The 22,936-nt window shown below is 40.7% G+C and overlaps 1 protein-coding gene across 5 annotated transcripts in view; it reads left to right on the top strand.

Annotated features, from left to right (window-relative positions):
* Positions 1–22,936, top strand: part of LOC108795146 (serine/threonine-protein kinase BRSK2-like) — a 300,262-nt gene that overhangs the window by 258,432 nt on the left and 18,894 nt on the right. For 3 of the 5 annotated variants that reach the window (XM_018566342.1, XM_018566341.1, XM_018566339.1), the window contains exons 10-11: positions 7,911–8,075; positions 15,919–16,016. In XM_018566342.1, the coding sequence (XP_018421844.1) occupies positions 7,911–8,075; positions 15,919–16,016 (263 nt within the window). Of the gene's footprint in view, positions 1–3,926; positions 3,975–7,910; positions 8,076–15,918; positions 16,017–22,936 lie in introns of all 5 variants that reach the window. The other 2 variants (XM_018566340.1, XM_018566343.1) reach the window with 1 other exon arrangement.

The following is a 22,936-nucleotide window of genomic DNA, read 5'->3' as shown; positions in this document are numbered from 1 at the left end:
CTCCTCACCTCCAATGTGAACATGTTTAAATTTAGTAGCCTTGTCTCGTAGCTCTGGTCCTCCATACCCCTAATTAGTTTGGTTGCCCTCCGCTGGACTTTTTCCAACTCAAGGACATCTTTTCTTAGTACTGGTGACCAGAACTGGACCGCGTACTCCAGATGAGGTCGAACCAATGATCTATAAAGTGGCAAAATGATAGTCTTGTCCCTGCAATACATCCCCTTTTTAATACAGGACAAGACCCTAGCTTTGTTTACAGCAGCCTGGCACTGCAAGCTTTCTTTCAGTTTGTGGTCTACAATGACCCCCAAATCCTTCTCCATTTCTGACTTCCCTAGCGGCATACCCATAATTGTATAACCCATTTGTTTATTTTTAATTCCAAAGTGCATTACTTTGCATTTATCGACATTAAACCTCATCTGCCACATTAATGCCCACGCCCATTCTTCTGTATGCCTTGCTGTTCACCTCTGAACACATGTGGCCAACATAGAAGCAGAACTCTAGGTGAGAGGGGTGCCAGGGCCATTATAAGGAGCTATAAGACTCTTTGCAGCACTAGTTCTCTGTAGCAGGGACGTGCGGTGAGGTCAGTGGCTGGTGAGGCACTGGCTAGTATGAGAGCCAGATATTCACAAGTTACATATTCGATTCTCATTATGTAGGCGATTGTAGTTCCACTATTTATACTCATTTAACACAAACTAAACTTTATATAGCATGGTCTTTTAAGATTTTTTTTTGAGGCTGGAAACAATATAACTGGCATAAATGACAATAAAGATTGTAGGAAAAACAAAGTAAGTCCCTTTATTTTCTGAAAATACAAATATACATAAGCATTAAATGGAACTTTTGCAAAAAGAAAAGCAAGGTTTTTAAATCTTCCAAACAATGGTGGAGTTTAGGGTTATTCACTAAAGGGTGAATAGCAGGAGAAATGAAAAATGTCCTAATTTGCCTAATTAGAGAGCTGCCTCTGGCTATAGGGACTACAAAAAAATCCCTGCAATAAATATAGCAATGCAAAATAAAACCATCAGCTAAACGGACTACAAAAAAATCTCAGCAATAAATACAGCAATGCAAAATAATACCATCAGCTATGGGGGACTACAAAAAGAATCCCAGCAATAAATACAGTGATGCAAAATAAAACCATCAGCTATAGGGAACTACAAAAAACCAAGCAATAAATACAGCAATGCAAAATAATACCATCAGCTATACGGGACCACAATATTATCCCAGCAATAAATACAATATCAGTAAATAAAAGTGTATAAAGCAACAAATGCCAGCTCTGCACACCCCCAACCAGCTACAACCTCTCACATGTTTCGACCGCAGGCTTATTCATAGAGGTCTTGAATAAGCCTGCGGGTGAAACATGTGAGAGGTTGTAGCTGGTTGGGGGTGTGCAGTGCTGGCATTTGTTGCTTTATACACTTTTATTCACTGATATACTTGATTTGCTGTGGATTTCAATATAGTCTGTAGTTCTTTACCTGGTTTGATAATCAGTTTTATTACTTTTTTACATCACCAGCCTGAAAAAAGTATGTAGATTAGGAGAACAGATTTCACTATGACTTCCTTCTATTGCATGCTTATTCTGGATCAGTGACTCAAGGTATTAAGTTGGATACAGTCAGGCAGATAGTATTTTTATAAGGAGGTCAGCAATGGTAGTCTCCATATTCTCCTCAGTACAGGTTTCCTTTAAATTCATGTTTGACTGGAGGATACATTAAAGATGCTGGCAATCCCATTAAATAAAATCAGATCTTTGATTTTGCATGCTTCTTTGATGCTCGTACACATAGGTAATTCTTTGGGGTATAATTAGATTTGTGCTGTATCTGGGATACTTCAAAATACTTTGTAGGTTAAAAAAAAACAAATAATGCTGACCTAATTTATGTCTGTATGACAGTACAAGAATATTTATAGGAACAATAGAGCTCTGCATAAAATCAGTTCATAGCATTCTCAATGTGAAAACATTAAGTTACCATATTGAGCTCCAGGTTTACCTTCTGATTTAAAGACTGGCTTATACAGCTGGAATGAATGGCTCATTCTTGCCACCTTGTTTTATTATTTTCCAATAAGGATCTCATTTGTTTTCAGCAAGTTATTGCTACAATAACACACGTTGAGGAGTGTAATTATTAGGGAATGAAGCACTTTGGCGCATTGAGCGTTAATACTTGCATCACAATCAAGTGGTGTAATTATTGGTCAATAATCATTGACCCTTGACGTTAAGATTGATAGGCTGCCCTTATTGGTCAACCTTCTCAGACCATTATTGTCTATGAAAGAGTTCATAAAGATTACAGGCACCACTTTTATGTTGTCAGTAGCCTGCTGTTATTGTTCTATTTTCTAATGCTGAAAGGCTGGAGAGCATTGCCATGAGCCATGCATAACCGTCCTTTACGTGTGCAAACCTTTCACTAACAAAGAAGCAAAGCCAAAATCATTGATGCCGAGCACAAATGGTACATGACTCTAAATTCTGCATTCTACTGTTTATCTCCGTACTATTCAGGCAAGCTAAATTTAGCATGACAGTAGATATAGGGGATATACCCTACCTTTTCTGGGGCTTTGGTGCTTGACATCCCCAAGGCTACACTGTTTTGTAGAGCCCTCTGGTTTCCTCTACCCTGCTATTCTGAGAACCCCTTATCCCAAAACCCTGTGATTCTGCAGAACAGGGATCCCTGTTTCCACCTATCAGAGTCTCTATTCAATTCAATTATGTACACACCTGCTACAGTCTAATAATAAACAACTCTGACCATTGAAAGGTATTGTACTAATTTAGCTCCGTCAGCACTACTGAAATGTCTGATGACGCCACTACACAGCTCTAAGATCTCCAGCACAAATAAAAGAGATCTGCCACTGGTGGCTTGTATTAAAGGATGCACGCAACCAGTAAAGGCTGAAATGTCTAAACTTACATCCTGTCTGCTTGTTCTAGGTTAGAAACTCTCCAGATAGGGAAGTCAGGAGCAGCAAAAGAGCCATGGAGCCTGTTGTTTTTAAAACTGTTGCAGCAATGACAGCTTCCATATAACCAATCTACAGGTTCCTGTGAAATGTCAGGAGACTTTTCCTTGATGCTACCGAGCCCTGTTATCAAAACACCCTGCTCATTCCAACTAAGATCCACCTTTTTACATAATTCTGTAATTGTATTCACATAGAGAAGGCTGCAGAGAGTCACATATATGAAATACTCATAAAGCCTCATACACATTTATGTATTGTTCTGTATATGTGTGTGTTTTTGCATCTTAGCATATTTTCAATGCGTTTAGAAGTGTGCTTTCATGTGGTTTGTCGTAATTTGCATATTATTTTTTTTTTACTCACTTCAGCTCATTAAAACACTCCAGCTGGAGAGCACTGGACACGCTGAGCCTGAATAGTACCAAACACCGTGCAGTTCTCCTGAATAATAGGCAGATGTTTTGACTTTGATGATAAAGTTGCTTATTGCTGTGACTAGCAGGATGTCAAGGCTCACAGGCACAGGCACGAGTACTCGGCTTAGGGGCTTCTACCTACCAGAATTAGTACATGCAGGCATTTAAAAGGTGTCTGTCAAAGTGTATGTCCAGATAAATACAAGGGGACCTGAAGTGAAACGCTGCAGGATAGCTATAGTGTTGAGATCTATAAAGATGGCAGGGACAGCTCATCATGACATATAATAGGGATAGCCCTATCACCTAAATGTCACTCACTCATCATGCATAGCCACCTATATGCCAGTTAAGTAAGTCAGACCCATAGCTGGTAATGGTCCTTTTTTTCCAAGAACAGCCATTTGTTTTGGAGATTTGTCCAGAAATTTTGTTCCAGGATATTGATTGCTGTAACACAATTTTTCTTTGTTTTAGGCATGATGTGTTCTCTACTGGACACCACTCCACTACGTATACTGACCTGTATGTTCTATATTACAAACAGTTTCACTCTGTACACTGTGCACTTTGTATTTATCACAGCTCCACCTTGCACATGTTGCTATGTACTCTGCATACTGTACTTTCTATAAACCACACCAATATATTCTACAGACTGCTGTGCATACTACACACTGTTCCAATCTTTAAACTGTGTTGTATATTATATAATTTACACTGACCCTGACACATAGTACACTGTGCAGTGCATTATACATTACAATCTGTCCCACGCTGTACAGTGTGCTGTACATTATATGCTTCATACAGTTCCACTACCTTTACTGTGCTGTACATTATATATACTCCACACCTCTTTACTGTATAACCTGTGCTGCATATTCTCTACTTTACATCACTCCACTATGTACACAGTGCTGTACATGATATACTTCACACTGTTCCACACTATACACTGTGCTGTATATACTTTACTTTACACCACTCTAATTTGTACATTGTGTTTTACAATATATACTCCACACTGCTCCACTCTGTACACTGTACTGTACATTATATACTATATCCTCTACTATGTAGTGTTTACATTATTTGATCAACACTGCTCCACCTTTTACACTGTACTATACATTATACACATCACACTGCTTCACTTTGTACACTGTGCTGTACATATACTCTGCATGACTGCATTTCTTCATTGTATGCACTTTACTGTATAGTATATACCCAGCCACTGTCTGTGGTCCCTACTCAAAGGCAGCACTGAATTGATTGTCATGGACCCTTCTGTGCCAAAGTGGGCACACTTTTGCTAACTTATCATATGATGTATATTACAACCACTTATCCTGATCTGATTTTGACATTTGCAGTTTGAAAAGGACCAATCATTACATTCATTAGTTGTTTGCCGTACTCAATCATATACAAATCCGCCAGAGATCTGGCGCTCTGCAAATAGGATTTGTATTCACCCTCTACACCCAGAACTGGCGAAGTTCATGGCTTTTCTCAATGTTCAGGGGAGTGCCAGCAAATCTATGCCTAGATTCACTTGCTCATTTAGATGTACCCCTAATTGTACCAAAATAAAATGTACAATGTTGTATGTTAATTTCACTCAAGTTTACAAAGTGTTCGCCTTTCATTCCCTTTCCATAGACCATCTATGCCTTTAAGGGTGACTCACCTTACAACAGCAACAGGTCTAAATGGGTGCCCCAAGCTGAATAGCTCAGTACATATACTGTATCAGTGGTTCATAAAGCAAAATATTAAGGTGCAATGACTCTATCATCAGGGGCTGTTGCTGCCTATTGTTTTCCACTGCTTCTCCGGGCAGAGGAACATTTCAGCCATGGATGGAACACTTAAAGTAGTGTTAAAATCTCAAGCTTTTTATTCAATAATCCGGATCATACCAATATACTTTGCCCAGCAAAGTATTTCTTTACATTTTGCCCAAACACTTACAGTGATCATGTTTCTGAACAGCTGGCTCCAACTCTCTCAACTTGGCTTCCCTGAATTTCCTGTCTAGTACAAGGACACAAGGGACAGAGCAGACTCCAGCATCTGTCCATCTACTAGCTTGTAGAGGGGAGGAAAAGGGAGAGGGGAGTAGCTGGCTTTCCTGTGCCTGTGTGTTTGTGGAGGCTCCATAGGGCCCTGCAAGGGAAAGGAGTCACACTAAAACAGGATATCGGGGCCAGTGCTCAAGAGCTAATTCTGCAGGAAACTAAAACCTTTAACCACTTCTGTGTCTGAGCGGACGTCTAGAGGCGCCCGCTCAGATCTAGAGAGCTCCGGGCCGGCCGTTTTTCTACTACGGCCGGCCCGGAGGTAGTTAAACATCAAGAAGCAGCAATTGTAAGTGATTTCATTAGCATATTCACTTTAGTATCACTTCAACACAAACACACTATGTTGGATGCTTTTCTGCACCCAGCACAGTTTAAATAGAGCAATACAGCATTTTTGGTTACTTTGCACTGTAGACTTTCACCCCCTTCAAGACTTTTTCTTGTCGTGTGTGGGCATAATTCTGCAGTACAAATCAGCCATGAACATCATACATTAAATGTATTCTTATGGGTGAGGGGGTGAAAGGCAGACATATTGTAGTGTATGTCAAATGAAAAGACATACATTTATTTCACAAATGATATGGCAAAATATCACCTGGCCCCAAAATGTAAAGCTGCATTTTCTTGCTCCACTCTGGCAGTGTCTCCATCTGTGAAATCTAGGCAGCTGTGCAGTCCAACCAAAACAACTCTGCTCTTTGTACTGCATTGGTGAAAAAAACACAGAAAAAAGCAGTTTTGTGGAGCTATTAAAGAACTGATTTAATAAATGCACATAGTAATAATCAAGTAAATATGGATTTGATGGAGGAACAAAATTTGCATGCATAATGCAAATGAGAATTTACATACTCATCAGAGTTGGGCCTGATTATTATTACACTCTTGAGTCAAAGGCCGCAGTGTGTTGTTAGATTCCTGCATCAGCACTGTATGCCATTAGGGAAGATATCTTCTCTCACTTTGCCGTTGGCAGAAAAAAATGCAAATGTACATATGTTTTATCATATCCCTGTGTGACATACTGATATTTTTCTGATGGCATGGACAAATTTAAGAAATTCTTATTTTTTACTTTATTGTGTATATCATAATGCAATTTACATACCACATGACTCTCTGTTTTGCATTATGGTCATATTTGTATAATTGTACTCACCTGCTCTTCATTAGCTCTATAGGTGAGCACTGAGCAACAGTCAGGAACATAGCAATGGCTCTATTTTGACAGCTGTATGTTCAAGGCTCAAATTAATCTACAATGGACAATGTGTATATGCAATCCGCCTTAAGCAAGGTCACAGATCTAATAGTCTGTCCGCTTTTTACTGTGGTCTGTGACCAAGTGAGAGGAAACCTTTATCAGGTTAATATGTCTTCTTGCCCTAGTGACAACTTCTCTTATTTCTTGTGCTACTACAACAAGCTGTTTGAGGGACAGGAAGTGAGGTAACTTTTACCCCAAGAAATTTATAGACAGAGATAAAAACCTTTCAAAAAGAGTTGGGCTTTATAGATGCCCATACAAAACCAAATGTGTTTTGTAAACGTGCCAATTTTTGAGGTTGCCACATACTGTTTTTGCTTAGAGAAAGCTACTGTGATGATGCCATCCACATATTTCTGTATGAACAATATGCTCAAATTTTCCAGATTGGTTTGACTTCCCCATGTATTGTTACATCTGGTACTAATCATATAGTGTAAGCCACCATAATAGCATGTCATGAAAAAAAAGGGACTGCCATTGCTGACCTCCTTGTAATACTGGTTGCTCTGCCGTGTGCGGTCTCAATTTTTTTTTGAGTCACTGATCCGCAAAATGCATGGTGACTGAATGCAAAGTGAGGTCAACAGCCTAAGTAAAAAAGGAAATCTGTTCTTTGAGGAACACATACAGATACCATTGCTGACTGGACTTTCTGGAAATGCTGGCTGCCTTCTCTGTCTGTTGATGTAATAAATGTCATACTTTGAGTCACTGAGGTTGATTTGCTAAAGGGAAACAGGCTGTTCACTTTGCAAGGGAATTTTCTCTTAGCTTAGTGAACATGTTGAAAATTCACTTTGCAAAGAATTCCTGATCATGTGCAAGGAAAGTTTAAAAAAAAACAAAACATTTTTGCTTGCACATGATTGGATGAATGAAGTGAACAGAGCTTCATTTCATTCACTAAGCTAAGGACTGAAAAAGTACTGCCACTACAATTTTCAGCAGTGGCAGCCTTCAAGTTCATTTTTTTTTCAGTTTTTCATTGTTGATATATTTGAAGTCTGATTATGCTTGTTTTGCACAGTATTAATTGTATTGATTGAATTGGTTGTCACCTGCCTTGAGCCTCATGACTGTCTAATATTTTGTCCGCAGGGGTGGCAAAAATGAACCTGAGCCTGAACAACCCACGCCCCGAAAAGTGTCCATCAGAAGGATTCACTCAGTAAGTGAGTTTGACCCAGATGTCCTGGACAGCATGCATTCCCTGGGATGCTTCAGGGATAAAAACAAACTAAAACAGGAACTTCAGAATGAAGAGTAAGTATTCATGGGGGAGGAAACAGAATGTTGTAGATTGATATGATGAATGAATGATATATACCAGATAGTTATGTGAATCTGAAAAAAAAAGATGAATTTAGATTCCACCCAAGCTCAAAGGCTCAGTGCCTCTGAAATGGGATCAGTAAAGAACGGTATAGATACCTTACAGTCAAAATGAAAACACACAAAATCTTCATTTAAAAAGTGTGCTTATCACCCGTATTTTGATAGATGGTAACATGGCCTGGGGATCCAGTTTACTCCAGAACAAAAGGAAAAAATTATTTACTTTGCTCACAAAACATCCAGATGCACCAGGGTTCAGGAGTCCAACTATAAGATTCTTACACGTTGGTATAGGACCCCTGCTGCCCTTCACAGACTTATGCCAGAGCTACCTCCTGTCTGCTGGAGATGTGGCCAGGCCGGGGGTACCATGCTCCATGTGTTTTGGTCGTGCCCAGGAATCCAGGGATTTTGGAGGGAGGTCAGGTCGCTACTGCACAAATTTACTGACCAACCTGTCCCACTGACCCCGGCGCTCTTCCTTTTGCACCATAATATGATACCTAAACGGTCCTATTTGAGATCTGTACTACCACATATTCTTAATGCGGCGAAAGCCTGCATTCCGGTGTTGTGGCGGGACACTTGGCCCCCAACGATGGGCATGTGGCTGAGTATGGTTAACAAGATTTAGAGAATGGAGGACTTGACTACGTCTTCCATGGGGACACACAACACCTTCTGCAAAACATGGTCCCCTTGGACGGAGTTCTTCTCTCCGGAATATCAGGCGTGTCTCACATCAGAGGCACCTGCCGGCCCTCAGGTGTCCTGAGTGCTCAAAGGTCGGTGGCCCGCTGGCAGTGAGCTCTCTCTTCTACCCCCTCTCTTTGTCTTTACCTCTGCTCTTGCCTGCCTTTCTAACCCTTGTCTCATGTTGTCTGCTCTGACCCTACTTCCTCAGATGCTTGGTTGACATAGGTGCCTCATATTTGGATGTTGCAATATTCTATCCCTAGCTTGTTTCCAAGTACTCTCGGATGTCTGCCATCGCCTGTCATTATGTAATACTCCCCTACTAGAATGCCCGCGTGGTGGTATACGGATTAACCCAAGGATATGGCTGGTCTCGGGCGTGCCATGTAGATATGTATACTGCACCTATCTCCTGTATGGTTTACAGTTATGTCACAGCCTTCAGCTGGAGACGGAAGGACCGCGCATATCTCTAGTTACTTCTACTCCTCTTCTTTGTTGCTTTTCCTGTCTATTGCTGTGTATTGTTTACAAAACTTGAAAAGTAATAGGATCTATGCTTTAGAGTTATTGCCTATTATTTGCATTGACACTATGTGCATTGACTTCTATGGTTTTGCTGAGTATTTGCAATATTTTTGTATGGATATTCCTGTTTTATAAAATGAATAAATACAAAAGTGTGCTAATATAGCATATATGTTGATTAAAAAAACCAAAAGGAGCTGGGGAATGGGCTAAGAAACATATCTGATACCCGAGCCATGAGTTAAACTGATATTTCAGTTCTAGTAGATATTGAAAATTTAAACCATCTGGCAGTTTCATATCATTAATAGTATTCTCTTAAAACTCAAAGAGACACTGCTGGAGTTTCCAAGACATTTGAAGACTTCAGTAGCTGATTTAGCCCAGTAGGGTTTACCTACAACTCAACTAGTGTCCATCTAGGGGCATAGCCGCACAGAACTTTTATAAGTGATCCCCTAAGAGTTGTCACCAGAGCAAGAGCTGAGAGAAGAACCTACACTGGTAGCATAGGAATACCCTTTATTTCCTGTTGTGTCTGCAGGACAGAGGATAAAGGGAAATCTCCTCAATGGGACACAGGGATCAAAAAATAACCAGATAAGGGCTTTAATCCTTCTGTACTCAATCTATAAATAACATCAAAGTTTTGGTTTTACATACTTATGTAACTTACAAGGAACCATAGAACAATTTGCTGAAGCTACTGTATATGTTAATGTAATCTGTAGCCTCCTCATCTGTTACCTTTGTCCCATGTGACTTAATTTGTTTGGAAACATAATGGGGGTTATTTATAAACATGTGTGCAACAAGATTTTTAGTCACAAAGACCAAAATCTCATGATAACTAACCACAGCATTTTATCTCTCATATTAATGACTCACTGCACATGTTTTGTAGCATTTTGCATAATTTCTCAATTGCATGGCATTTGCATCCAGCATTTGTGACATTAAAAGACCTCCAAATTGTTGCACATTCTAGAAGTGCTCCTGAGCACTACTTAAGGTAGTGCAAAGATAATTCAGCTTCAAATCCTCAAGTCAGCTAAGCACTTCAGGGCTATTCAGGTGTCCTTCAGGAGACTCCCTGCAAGTTTGCGACAATTTTGAGACAATTCTCCTTACAAAGGCATTTAGGAATGAAACATAAACTAGTATTATAAACCTGTCGCTATATGCACTAGAAATCAGGGATGTGACAGTTTAAAAGAGCCTGATGATGTGACCAGATTGACAAATGCCCCCCAATGTATTCTAAAGCTTTAAAGTTTTCTCTGATTTAGCATACTGATTATCAGTCTGTGAGAGGTCATTGACAGCATCAGTAAAATGTGTGTCCTGTCTACTCAATGGAAGCTGTTTAAATGCTAGGGAAGTGAGGCCAGGCAGGTCTCTAAACACGAAGCACGATGTCCTAAGCTCACCCACCAGCAAAATACAATGGGGGTTCATTTAAGGTGAGTCATAGCATTAAAGCTTGAATCCAACAGCAACTAACATCTTTATCCTTTAACTATTAATAGGCTGAAGTTTGGGATAACAGGTAAAGTAAAATATTCCTTTAAGGGTTGAGTTTGCTTCCTTTTAATGTATTTTCCAACATAAGTGATTATTTTAGCCTTGCCATCCTTAGGGTTTGTGTAGATAGGCAAATGCAGCATGCTATAAGCTGCATTCAGCTTGCATTTGAGATTAATTTGGGATATTTCTGAGATCAGTTAGATTTTGACTGGTGCATTTGATCCTTTTCTAACCTATTTGACCTCCTTCTAAGAAAGATTTTAAGTAAAGAGATGCAAATCTAACATGAACAATAGCCCATCCACACAGGCCCTCTCTGTGCTGTACTAGCTCCTATATGTTAAACACCTATCACTATCTTACTTTATATTGTTGGTCAACTCAAAAAGAATAATAGTTGTAATATGGCAAATTCGGTTTTATAATTATCAGCAATACAAGGAATATGTGTAGCACTCATTTAAACCATGAAAACTAGTATAGCAAGAATTTGCATACTAATCACCTAATATATACATGAAAAGGGAACTACAAATATGGAATCAGAGTCCCGTTATGTTTGATCTTATCTCTATTCTTTTCAACTAGAATTAATAATTTAGCATTATTATTAATATCACCAGTATTATTTTGCCTTAAAGAAAAAAAGTCTAAAGATAAGGTACATGTATATTCATACCATTTTAAAAATTCAGAAATGAGGGAAGATGTTAATACTTTTCATGTAATCTTCAATAAGCCATCTAGAGACTCACACAACTTATAACAAATGATAATGGATATGAATGCAAGGTCAGAACTGCTTGATTTTGTACAGTATGGAATGTAAGGCCACAGATCCTAAGCAAGAGAGACCAGCAGACATAAAAATGTACTGACCTTTTTGAGCACAGGGATAGCTAAATCCTTTGTACATCCAACGACTAGGACCAGAGAACCACAGCATGGGACTTAGACCTCAGATCACCGAAAATAAGGCACAGAGCTAATTGATATTAACATGCTAGCTTCACCTTACCCTCTTTATTCCCTTTATTCATCTGAGAGGAGTTCTCCTTGAAAAGCACATTAAACACAAGGCCCATTAAATTTAAATACGCAGAACTGTACGTATGAGGTGATAATGATGGGACAGCAGCTTCAGATCGCTGCCCGCAGAGTAGGCAATGTCAATGAAGTTAATGTTTACTGGGCAAAGATTAAGCAGTGCAATTATTTCATACAATAGAATAGCAAACTTAGTGATTTCTGAGATATGATCTCTTTTCACGCCAATTAATCTTACAGTCTGTAGCAGATTCAAGAGTCAATTAGAACTAAATGAATTCCTTTTCTACACTTCTGAACAATAACAGTAATAACAATAACTTCTGTACAATAACTGGGTGGACAAGGGCTTGTCTGGCTTGAAGTGGAACTGTCAAATGGGTGTATCTTAGTTTTGGAAAGATTAGTATCCTTGTCAGGTTTTTGCTGCGGTTTGTGTTTGTGTTTCACCCTCTCTATTTGTGCTAGTGCCCGTTGTTATTAGGACTGAAAGTGAGGAAAAATCCAAAATTGTGAGCTATTACCGAAAGAGGGGATGGGAATGAGTCACTGGTTGCTAAGATGCTATCTGCTGCATAACCAACAGCCTCTTAGCAGTCAATTATGCTGACAGTGAGCAGAGCCTGATGGGGAACTCTGAGAGACTAGTGCTCTAACCGGTCTGTCTCACTCGTGACTGACAGCAGGCAGTGGATGGATTCCATAGCCAATAGACAGTCTACTATTGGCTATGAAATCTTCCCACTGCCTGTTGTCAATTAGTAGCAGAGCGGACCTAATGGTGAACTAGTCCCTCAGCATCCCCACCAGGCTCCACCCATTGTCAGTGTCGCTGGTTGTCAAAGGCGCTATTGGCTGTTGGACCTTTAATTACAGATGGTCAAAAGTGCAATAATATTTGACTATGGTATTTCCAAAATCGGATCTGTGACTTTCAGGGATTCATCTACAACAGGGGATTTCCACAGTTCATGATTCACAAACAGAGACAATTCCATAATGTAATACAGTTTTTTTTAAATGAAGGATTAAAAATAGAAACTAATTTTAAGAATGTGCAAAAAGCACCATGTGCATTGCATAACATATAATGCCCCATGGCAAAGGTCTGAAATAGAGCATTACCTGCTCTGCCTGAAACAAGCTCGCTTCCATCATACAGTTGTCCAGCCAGCTTGATCCTTCCACCAAAGGCACCTGATGTGATGGCGTATCATGCCCTATATCTAGTAAACAATACGTATCCACTGTCCAAGGACGAGGCTGGAGTCAGAGGAGCGACACAGGAAGCTGCACTGCTTAAGAAGGAGGATTACTTGCTTAATCAGGAACTGTATGTGTCACCTGTCTGTCTTTTCAGTGTAGAAAATGTAAGTTACAAGATTAGCTGAACAGAATTAACAATCCTTTGGCAGATAAAACAGCAAACTTTTATATATTTCAACAGTGTATTTAGCTGTTTGCCTGGTGTTTTTCTTTAGAAATTTTGCATCATGAGAGGATTTAGTGCAGCGGTAGGCAAGACAGAGTGCTGAGAATAGAACATATACATAGATGCCTCTTTATATGCAGCCAGCTCATTCAGACAACAAGTATTGTTCAAAGCGTTCTACCCCTTGTAATCAGAATGCATCTTCCACAGATGTAGATATGAAAAACTGAATGGATGCTTTGGGTTATTGTTCTTTGTGCTGCCTCTCTGAATATGTTTCTGTAACTGAAGAATCTCCATATAATGTCCCCATGTTAAGATTTGTATGCCTGGTTTGATGTCTGTACCCAAGTTTCATTGGTTATTTACTAATTCCTGAACAGGGTTTAGCTAGATTTGTGCACCTAGTGGATCTTAGAAGGAAATCTTACAGTCTACATAAAAAACTTATATTGATTGTAAGATGATAAGCTGGTCTCCTTAGTGTTTGCAGCAATTGCATATACTTTGGTGTTTGTTGGTTCAATTAATATTCAGTTTCTATTAGATTCTATTTGATGAACACAGATCAAAAGCATGCATAAACTCAAAATTATCTGCTGTTGACCAGGGGTTAATACTGACCAGGCCCTTGCCTCATTTGTCATTGTAAAAGTCCAAAATATTATCTATATAGAGAGGTGCATTTGAGAGAATGTTATAATGACATAAGTTTGTGAACTCACCTGACATGTCCATAAAGTTTGCCATACACTGTTAGAATTTGGTACGAGCATTTGAAATCGTTTGTCAGAACATTTAATCTTGCCATCATTGAATCAACTAATTTCCTTCAAAACACCTGAGAATATTTCATCCAGACCTGCTACTTAAATGGAATCTGGTAATATTAAACAAGTCTCTTCTGTGGGCATTACAACATGTATGATTTTTCATATAAATGAAAATCACATTCACAGTTAGAATTACATTAATTCAGATAAGAAACTAAAACAACATTTCCATCCTGCTCCTTCGATTTTCCTCATCACTAGGGTAAAAAGTGAACGCCGATTAGACCCCCACTAACCTTTTAAAAATCTAACAAATGTTCCAAAAATGAAAAATGTCTAACGAAATTCTGCTGGTGTGTGGCCGGCTTCAGAAATTCATGTATCAATGGCTAAGACCCAGGATGAAGGTGTGTTTACCAATATATTTAAAACAGACAAGGACATATTCACTAATGGTCTCTACTCTACAGAGGCGTAACTAGAACCTACAGGGCCCCCCGGTGCAAGAAACCATGAAGGCCCCCCCCCCACCGCCATGGCACCGCATGGTTAAAAGCAAGCGCGGGACCTCAGGCAGCCGCTTGCTTAAAATTTCAGTGACGGCGTTCTGTCGAGAACCCTGACCCAGTATCTGCGCTTACGTACAGACGGGATTAACGAGGAAACCGGCATTTATTTACAAAGTATTTGTTTGTAATGGTTAATTGTGACCGTTAATAATATGCCGCCCATGGCAGTAAAAGAAGGATGGAATATTATTAACGGTCACAATTAACGATTTAAACAAAATACTTTGTGAATAAATCCTGGTTTCCTCGATAAAACTTGTCTGTGCGCAAGCGCAGATGCTGAGGTCAGCAAATTCGACTACATCGGCGTTCTCGACAAAACACCGGTATCTGCCTTTAGTATCGGGGCATTTTCACGGGTATGAGTACTTGTGAAAATGCCCATATTAACAGTGGTGTATCCCTACTTAAAAATATAATGCATTGCTGGGACTTGTAGTCCCACATAGTTGTAGCTATTCTGCATTGCTGTATAATCATCATACAGCAATACAGAATATTACCAGCTATGCGGGACTACAAGTCCCAGCAATATTGTACATTATAATAAAAGTTAGCTATGCAGAATACCACAAGCATCCCCCCCCACTACAATGCATTGCTTGGACTTGTAGTCCTACATAGTTGGTGCTATTGTGCATTGCTGTATAATCATCATACAGCAATGCAGACTACCACCAGCAATGCGGGACTACAAGTCCCAGCAACACACACACACTCTCTCACTCTTCCCCGCGCCCCCTCCCACTCCAGACTTACCTTCCATCTCCTGCAGGCCCATGGCCCTCTTCCTCGTCTTGGCAGCCAGGGGGCGGAGCTAAGTGGAGAGGGTCATCTTAGCTCCACCCCTAGGAGGCGGGACCAGCTCATTGTCCGGGACCAGTGACAGCCTCTCCAGCCCTGTCGCACAGCCGCCCGTACATGCTGCGGGTGGGTGTGCGGCAGGGAAGGAGCGGCGCGATCGCGGGGGGGCGGTTCTTCGTTGCTGGGCCCCCCCAAGTTGCGGAACGCCCGGGCCCGGTGGCAATTGCGACCGCTTCGACCCTGGTAGTTGTGCCAGTGCTCCTCTTCATCTATCCAAAGACCTAAAATGGAGCGAGGATTTATTTTTTTACTACTTCATAAAGCCATTAAGCTGATGTTGTGATTAATACAATAAAATATTATTTCTATATACTGACTTGAAACATATTTTGCAGTGAAAACCAGGAAAAGATGATTTATTACCTTCTACTTGACCGCAAAGAAAGATATCCAAGCTGTGAGGATGAAGACCTCCCTCCTCGAAATGACATAGGTGAGGACTTAGCTCTAATGAGTATCATCCACAAATTGTAAGGATGACCCTTGTATCATTTGTATCATTTATACTGGTCATACACATGGCACTTTTTAGTTAGTTTTCAATCAAAAGAACCACAGTACAGAAGACAACCTCATTATTTTACAGGCTTGATAGAAACAATTTATGGTAGGTGGACATGATCTGTTTGGCAATTTTGTGCTGGAAACCTGCCAGAAAGCCAGAAATTAGGTTGAAAAAAATTGAGTGTTTTTGGTGTGACCATCATTAAAGGTGTAAAATTGTAGAAATGTCACCAGCACACCAGTCCTTTTAGGATAACAAAAGCTTCATTTACTGACGTTTTTTTGTCATATGACCAACAAGCGCTTTCGGGACCGCACAGGGTCCCTTCATCAGGCTTTAGCATTGACAATTGTACAGTGATCACATCTAGGTATAAATAGACAGACAGTTGCACAAAACACCAATAAACATACCTTCTGACGTCACAATGACGTCATAATCCCGCCAAAAAACATAGAAAAAAATGTGCAGATGTTAGTTATCATATACAGTATAATCAGTATAGGAAAGTACTATGTGTCATCAATGAAATGCTGCATATGAACACATATCAGCCATGGATCAAAGAGTAAATAGCTTACTTGATGGGAGAAAAACGAAGCCCGTAACATCATGAGACTGCTGTATATTCCAGCAGCATCATTAAAGGTGTGTCTCACATTTTAGTTTTTAAAAAAAATCTGTCTAGGGGAACTCTAAACACAGATCTAGTGTTTTCTGAATTGAGTTGAGTAGGAAGGAGGAAATCAGTATATCAGCATTAACTTTTTAATTAATTAGCAGTTCATGAAGGAATGACCCCTTAGTGCTAGCATGTAAGAAACATTACATAGTAAGTTAACATCTGCAAGGGATAGCTGTCAGCTGTAGCTTTGGATTTAGGTTCTATTATTACCTTGTAGCTCTTTCTTATTCCACTACTTCCTCAGAACAACTTCCCTCACCCTTATTCTACAATTCAACACCCAGTATCTGAGCAAGCATATTCCTTGGTCGCTTGGCCTTGCCCTTCCTGCCTCATGCATTCTAATGATGGGCCAATAATAAGGTGTATGAGACCTTAAGAAGCAGGCTAAAGGCAACAACCATGGAAGCTAGTCAGTATTTGCATTGAAAAGTACCCATGAATTATGGTAGAACAGCAAGTAATGATTATATTCATAATCAATTAGTTGGCCAATTTCTTCAAATAATCGATTAATGGGATAAAAATAAATAAATAAATACTATCCCTAATTTACAATAAAATATACAAATGGAGTGTTACAAACGTAAAGTTTACTTCAGAATAAAATGCATGCACAATTTTTTTCCAGTTGCACTGCACTGGAACACATGGCATTGAGGTACTGTGCGTTCCAGTGCGGGTGATCACATTGTGGGTGGCAGGCACGTTTGGGGTGCCATTGAAATGAATGGCACTGCAATGCACCTCCCACAGCAGAATTTTTCAGGCAGAAACTGAAAATTACTTTTTCCCCCACCTTTTATAATTTAAAAAATAATAATTGTATTGTATGCAAATGGCTCTTGAATAGCTTCAGCCAGGGAATGACAGCTGCCAGTGGCAAGATTCTGCAGGCGGCAGCTGAATGTAAATACAGCAGTTAGTGGGCTGGTGCAATAGTATGTCTGCTATTGGCCATTTCAAAATGCAATAGCCAATAGCAGACTGGCTATTGCACCCGCCCACTGCTTTCTGTGCCCTCCTCCCTATGTGGAGGAGAGAACTAGGGGATCCAACCAACTAATCGATAATGAGAATAGTTGACAACTATTCTCATTATTGATTAATCGATTAGTTGGTTGCAGCCCTATATGATGAGATATCTAAACACATTATGGTGGATCAGAGTAAGCGCTGAACTGTTGGGTAGCTGCCTATTTCAGTAACAATTTTTTTCTTATCCCCACATGTACACTTTATGAAAATGAGGGGTGTTTTCATGCCAGCCTTGCAGCACAACATTGCATAAGTACCAGTGTTTCAAAATATAAAATCCTATCACTTTCAGGGCCCATTCTCACCAGACGCTGCGCTAATCTCAGCATCTGGTGTGTGATGCCCCGGCACAGTGCCAAAGTGCTGAGCCCACTTTGTTTCTGGTAGAATTTTATTGAAATGTCATAAGTGACATTTCATTCAGTTCTACAGGCACAGCGGGGTGTCAGATGGTTGTACCATGTTGCATCCCGCTGCACTGAAAAAAGTGCAGCATGCTGTATTTATTTCAGCGCACACCACCGTGTTAACATCGCAATGCAATGGTGTGAACCGAGCCCATCTGTGACAAGGCAAATTGTCTTGTCTTGCATTGGGGCTGCACTGGAAACAACAGTCAACTCAGCTTCAATGCATCTGGTGTGAATTGTCCCTTAAAATTCCTAATACATATGTTCAAGCTGTCACGTACCTGATTGGAGACCGTATGTGAGAGGAGGCTTCCCTTGAACCTTGTGTCATTTGGACTCTGGGGATGAGAGCAGAGACCAGAAGGGCAGCAAGTGGCAGGAGTGCCAGTGGTGTTGAACACCATGCAAGCCGTAGTCCAGGTAAACAAGCCGAGGTCAGTTCCACATGAGCAATCAGGCAAAAACGTAGTCCAATGAGCAGTTCCAAGGTCAAGGGCAGGCAGCAAACAGGAGTCGTCAGGGAAATCCGGGTCACAAGGAGTCAAGCAAAAGATAACAAGAGCACAGGAGATAGCTGACAATAAACCAGCAACATGGTGGTGCTGAGGCCAAGCTTATATAGGGGAAGTAATCACTGTAGTGAGTCATTTCCTGTGGACCAGTGCGGGGCATTTCCTGGGTCGGAGGTCGAGCTGCAGTGAGTCATAGCGTCGGGCATAGAGGTCGATAGCGTCCGCGCCCGAACAGCGCGGCCCCGGATATTACGAGAACGTACGCTTGGCGCATGCTCAGTCAGCGGGGAACCCTTACACAAGCGCTACCTAAATTTGTTAGTATTTGGACCAAATTTGATTGGGCACTTTGTTTCTCTATACAAGTTTACTTGTCTTTTCTTAGCTGCCTGTTGTTTACAGAGATCAGTAGCTCAAGTTAACACACAACTGCAAAAAAGAAAGACGCTAATTATTCTGCTTATATGAGGTTCATTAAGTTCAAGTTAGAGAAAGGGAGTCTGAAAGAAAACAACTTCCGTGGCTCTTTCTCTTTAGAAATCCCTTACAGTGTACATTAAAGGTTAGACCCTTTCTCAAGTGTTTACTGCTGTCTGTGACCCCACTGGTGAGATTCCTCCTCTATTTGTACTGGCGACCATTGTTCCTGAGATAAAAAATTAGGGCAAATCCAAAGATTTTAAGTTGTCACCAGAGTAAAGTTGTTCCTAGAGGGAAAATCCTCAAATGGAGACATTTGTTCCGATGACAACTCTCTCAGGTGGGAACTTAATTCATTTTAGAGAGATTTACTTTCACTTCCTTTTGCATTTCCAGGACAGGAAGCAAAGAGAAAAGAGAAAACCTGATAGAGTAGGGAAGGGTTTAACCCCCTATCTAAATCTAAAAAACTTTTGTGGGCTGTGCATACAATTTAATCCTTTATGGCATGCCATGGTGTCACGGGTTCACACTGTATTAAATGTTTATTTATAAAATAAAGATTTTATTTAAAGGAGAAGTATGAGGTGAGTGATTTTCATAGTTAGAGCCGACGTGTGACAATGAAACTGTCACACATCGGCTCTATTGATCGGGAAGTGAGCGAACACATACCGTTGCTCGCTCACTTTCCGATCATCTCCCTGCAGAGAGCGGTGACTGTCAGTCACCACTCCACGCAGGGATTCCTCCCTTCCCTCTCCGATCCTCCAGCGCTGACTAGAGGAATGGACGGGGAAGGGGCGGGCACAGCTGGCTCTGCCAATAAATAGGCAGAGCCTGCTGTCAATCAGCCAGAGCGGTGGATCTCGACAGTATTGTCAGGATCCGCCCTGGCTGAGGCGGTCTCAGTGTATAGCGAGCTACATACTAAGCTTTGGGTCACGGGAGAAAGGTACTATATGTCCTTCGTGACCCTAAAGAGAACTGTGGGATAAAAAGGTTGCCCCATATTTCCCTTTTAAGTAGTAAAACTAAAATAATATATAAAATGTCAGTTTAGAACTGTATAATCTTAACAATAAATTAAAGAAAACTGACTGAAAACCATAAGTGTCCCTATAAACAATAAATCAGAGCCAAAAAACAGAGCTGCATATGTGATTAGCAAATATGGCTGCCCCTATGTGCATATAATTTTTTTTATAAATTCCATTTTTATTAAACAATTTTTACAATTAAGAACATACAGGCAAAAGAAGTCAAAAATACAACAATCATAAAATAAATATCAGGAAAAATAGGTAAATATGTAGCAAAAGAAGAAGTGCCGACAGGGCAGTGTACATTAAGATCAAATCTCTTGTGCATCAAAAACAGTTTGCACTGTAGCAAAAGTAACATGCAGATTGTAAGTTGTCCTCATATCCAACTGGAAGACGGGTAGCAGAGAAGCCAGTAGAGTAGCACCAATGGAATCAACAACGTATAAATTGCAATCTGCAGTATAGGAGATATGTATAAGGAGTAACAAACTAATGCACTCCAGGTGAAGACCAGTGAAGTGACAGTAAGTGAGAAAAAGAAAGAGAAAAGAAAGAAAAAGGGGAGGAGCAGAAGAAGAAAAAGGAAAACGGGGAAGGAAAAGTTTTCTTAGCTAGACTCCAAACTATCAGATCCAATCAACTGCTTGCATTCATCAGACTCCAGGAACTAACCAATAGAACCAGGTAGTAGAGAATCTATCCACATTTCCACTTAGAGAACTAGTGAGATCCTACATGTGTTTAATGCCATTAACCCGCTTAATCCATTGTCAAACAGTGGGGGGCGGGGGGACTGTTTCCACATAAAAGGGACACAGGCCCTAGCCGCGTTCACCAAATGAACAAGGATAGAGCGTTTATAGCTCTTCAGAGAACGGTTATTGTGGTGGTGTAGGAAAAGCAGGGTCTAGTGGGATCTGGCGGTCCGTAAATATTTGCATAATATCTCTGACCTGATTACAAAGTTTGCGAGTAGTGGACAAGACCAAAACACATGGAGCATGTCAGCCGGACAGGAGCCATAATGCCAGCAGGAATCAGAAGTCTCAGACAAGATCTTACGAAGCCTATACGGGCTTCTATACCACCTGGCCATTATTTTATAACCAACTTTCCGGTACCTGTTGCTGATAGACGACTTGAGAAACAACCTATGTACATATATAAGTACAAAGTATATATAACAGAATATATATTCAACAATATATTTACATCGAGCTGATCTCTTTTACATGTTTATCTAAAAAATATGCATTACATTTAGCATTAAATGTATGTTTTTACTTTGAAATTCTAACAACTAATATTTTTTTTGCAAACCTTTTATTTATGAAAGTTAAAGAAGATCTATGAGGTGAGTGATTTACATTCATCCCCATCTTTAGAGCCGATGTGTGACAATGTGATGTGTGAAACTGTCACACGTCGGCTCTATAGAACAGGAAGTGAGCGAAAACATACCGTTGCTCGCTCACTTCCGGATCATCTTCCTGCAGAGAGCTGTGACTGTCAGTCACCACTCCCTGCTGGGATTCCCCCCTCCCCTCTTCGATCCTACAAGCACTGACTGGGGGAATGGACGGGGGAGGGGGCAGGCACAGCTGGCTCTACCTTTAGATAGGCAGAGCCCGCTGTCAAAGGGAGAAAGGGAGTCTGAAAGAAAACAACTTCCGTGGCTCTTTCTCTTTAGAAATCCCTTACAGTGTACATTAAAGGTTAGACCCTTTCTCAAGTGTTTACTGCTGTCTGTGACCCCACTGGTGATTTTCATAGTTAGAGCCGACGTGTGACAATGAAACTGTCACACATCGGCTCTATTGATCGAGAAGTGAGCGAACACATACCGTTGCTCGCTCACTTCCGGATCATCTTCCTGCAGAGAGCTGTGACTGTCAGTCACCACTCCCTGCTGGGATTCCCCCCCTCCCCTCTTCGATCCTACAAGCACTGACTGGGGGAATGGACGGGGGAGGGGGCAGGCACAGCTGGCTCTACCTTTAGATAGGCAGAGCCCGCTGTCAATCAGCCAGCTGGGTGGATCTCAACAGTATTGTCGGGATCCGTCCCGAATTCGGCGCTCTCAGTATATAGCAGGCAATATCCCGCTATAAACTTAGCTTTGGGTCACGGGAAGAGGTTAGTATATGTCCTCCTGTGACCCTAAAGAGAACTATGGGATAAAAAGTTTACCCCATAGTTCTCTTTTAAGGCCATACACCAGGAGCACAATAGCAAGCATATGACAATATAGGTATATCCATATAGTCTCAGATTATACAATACAGTGTAGCACACAATTGTGCCTATTTATGTATTAAAAAGGCACATAGCAATATAGGAAATTCAGGACTATAATACTGTTGCTTTGGTGTCTCCGTTCTATGAGAGTTTAGGTTTGGTGGTGATGGTATTTTATCTCATAGTAGGGCAGTACATGGTAAGGAGGGTAAGGAGAAAGATCAAGGTGGGGGAAAGCACAGAAGAAAGCAAGAAAGCAGGAAGGAAGGTGACGGGGGAAGGAGGAGGGAAGCTGTGGTAAGGAGAAAGGAGGTTCCTCTCCTCCATCTGGAATCGCCATCCTTCATGTAGAGTTGTATCAGTTGTGAGATGTTCATGGAAGGTCCTCATGTAAGAGGGCCTTATACTCAGAAGTGGAAGAGAAATCAATCCAATAGAACCAGGTCCACCATAATTTGTTATGAATTCCTTTACTGGATGACATAAGGTCTTCGATTTG

Source organism: Nanorana parkeri, unplaced genomic scaffold, assembly GCF_000935625.1.
Source record: "Nanorana parkeri isolate BGI_ZX_2015 unplaced genomic scaffold, ASM93562v1 scaffold939, whole genome shotgun sequence".
Taxonomy (NCBI): Eukaryota; Metazoa; Chordata; class Amphibia; order Anura; family Dicroglossidae; genus Nanorana; species Nanorana parkeri.
The sequence above is the reverse complement of the archived record's forward strand: the minus strand, read 5'-3'. Positions and strand labels throughout refer to the sequence as shown.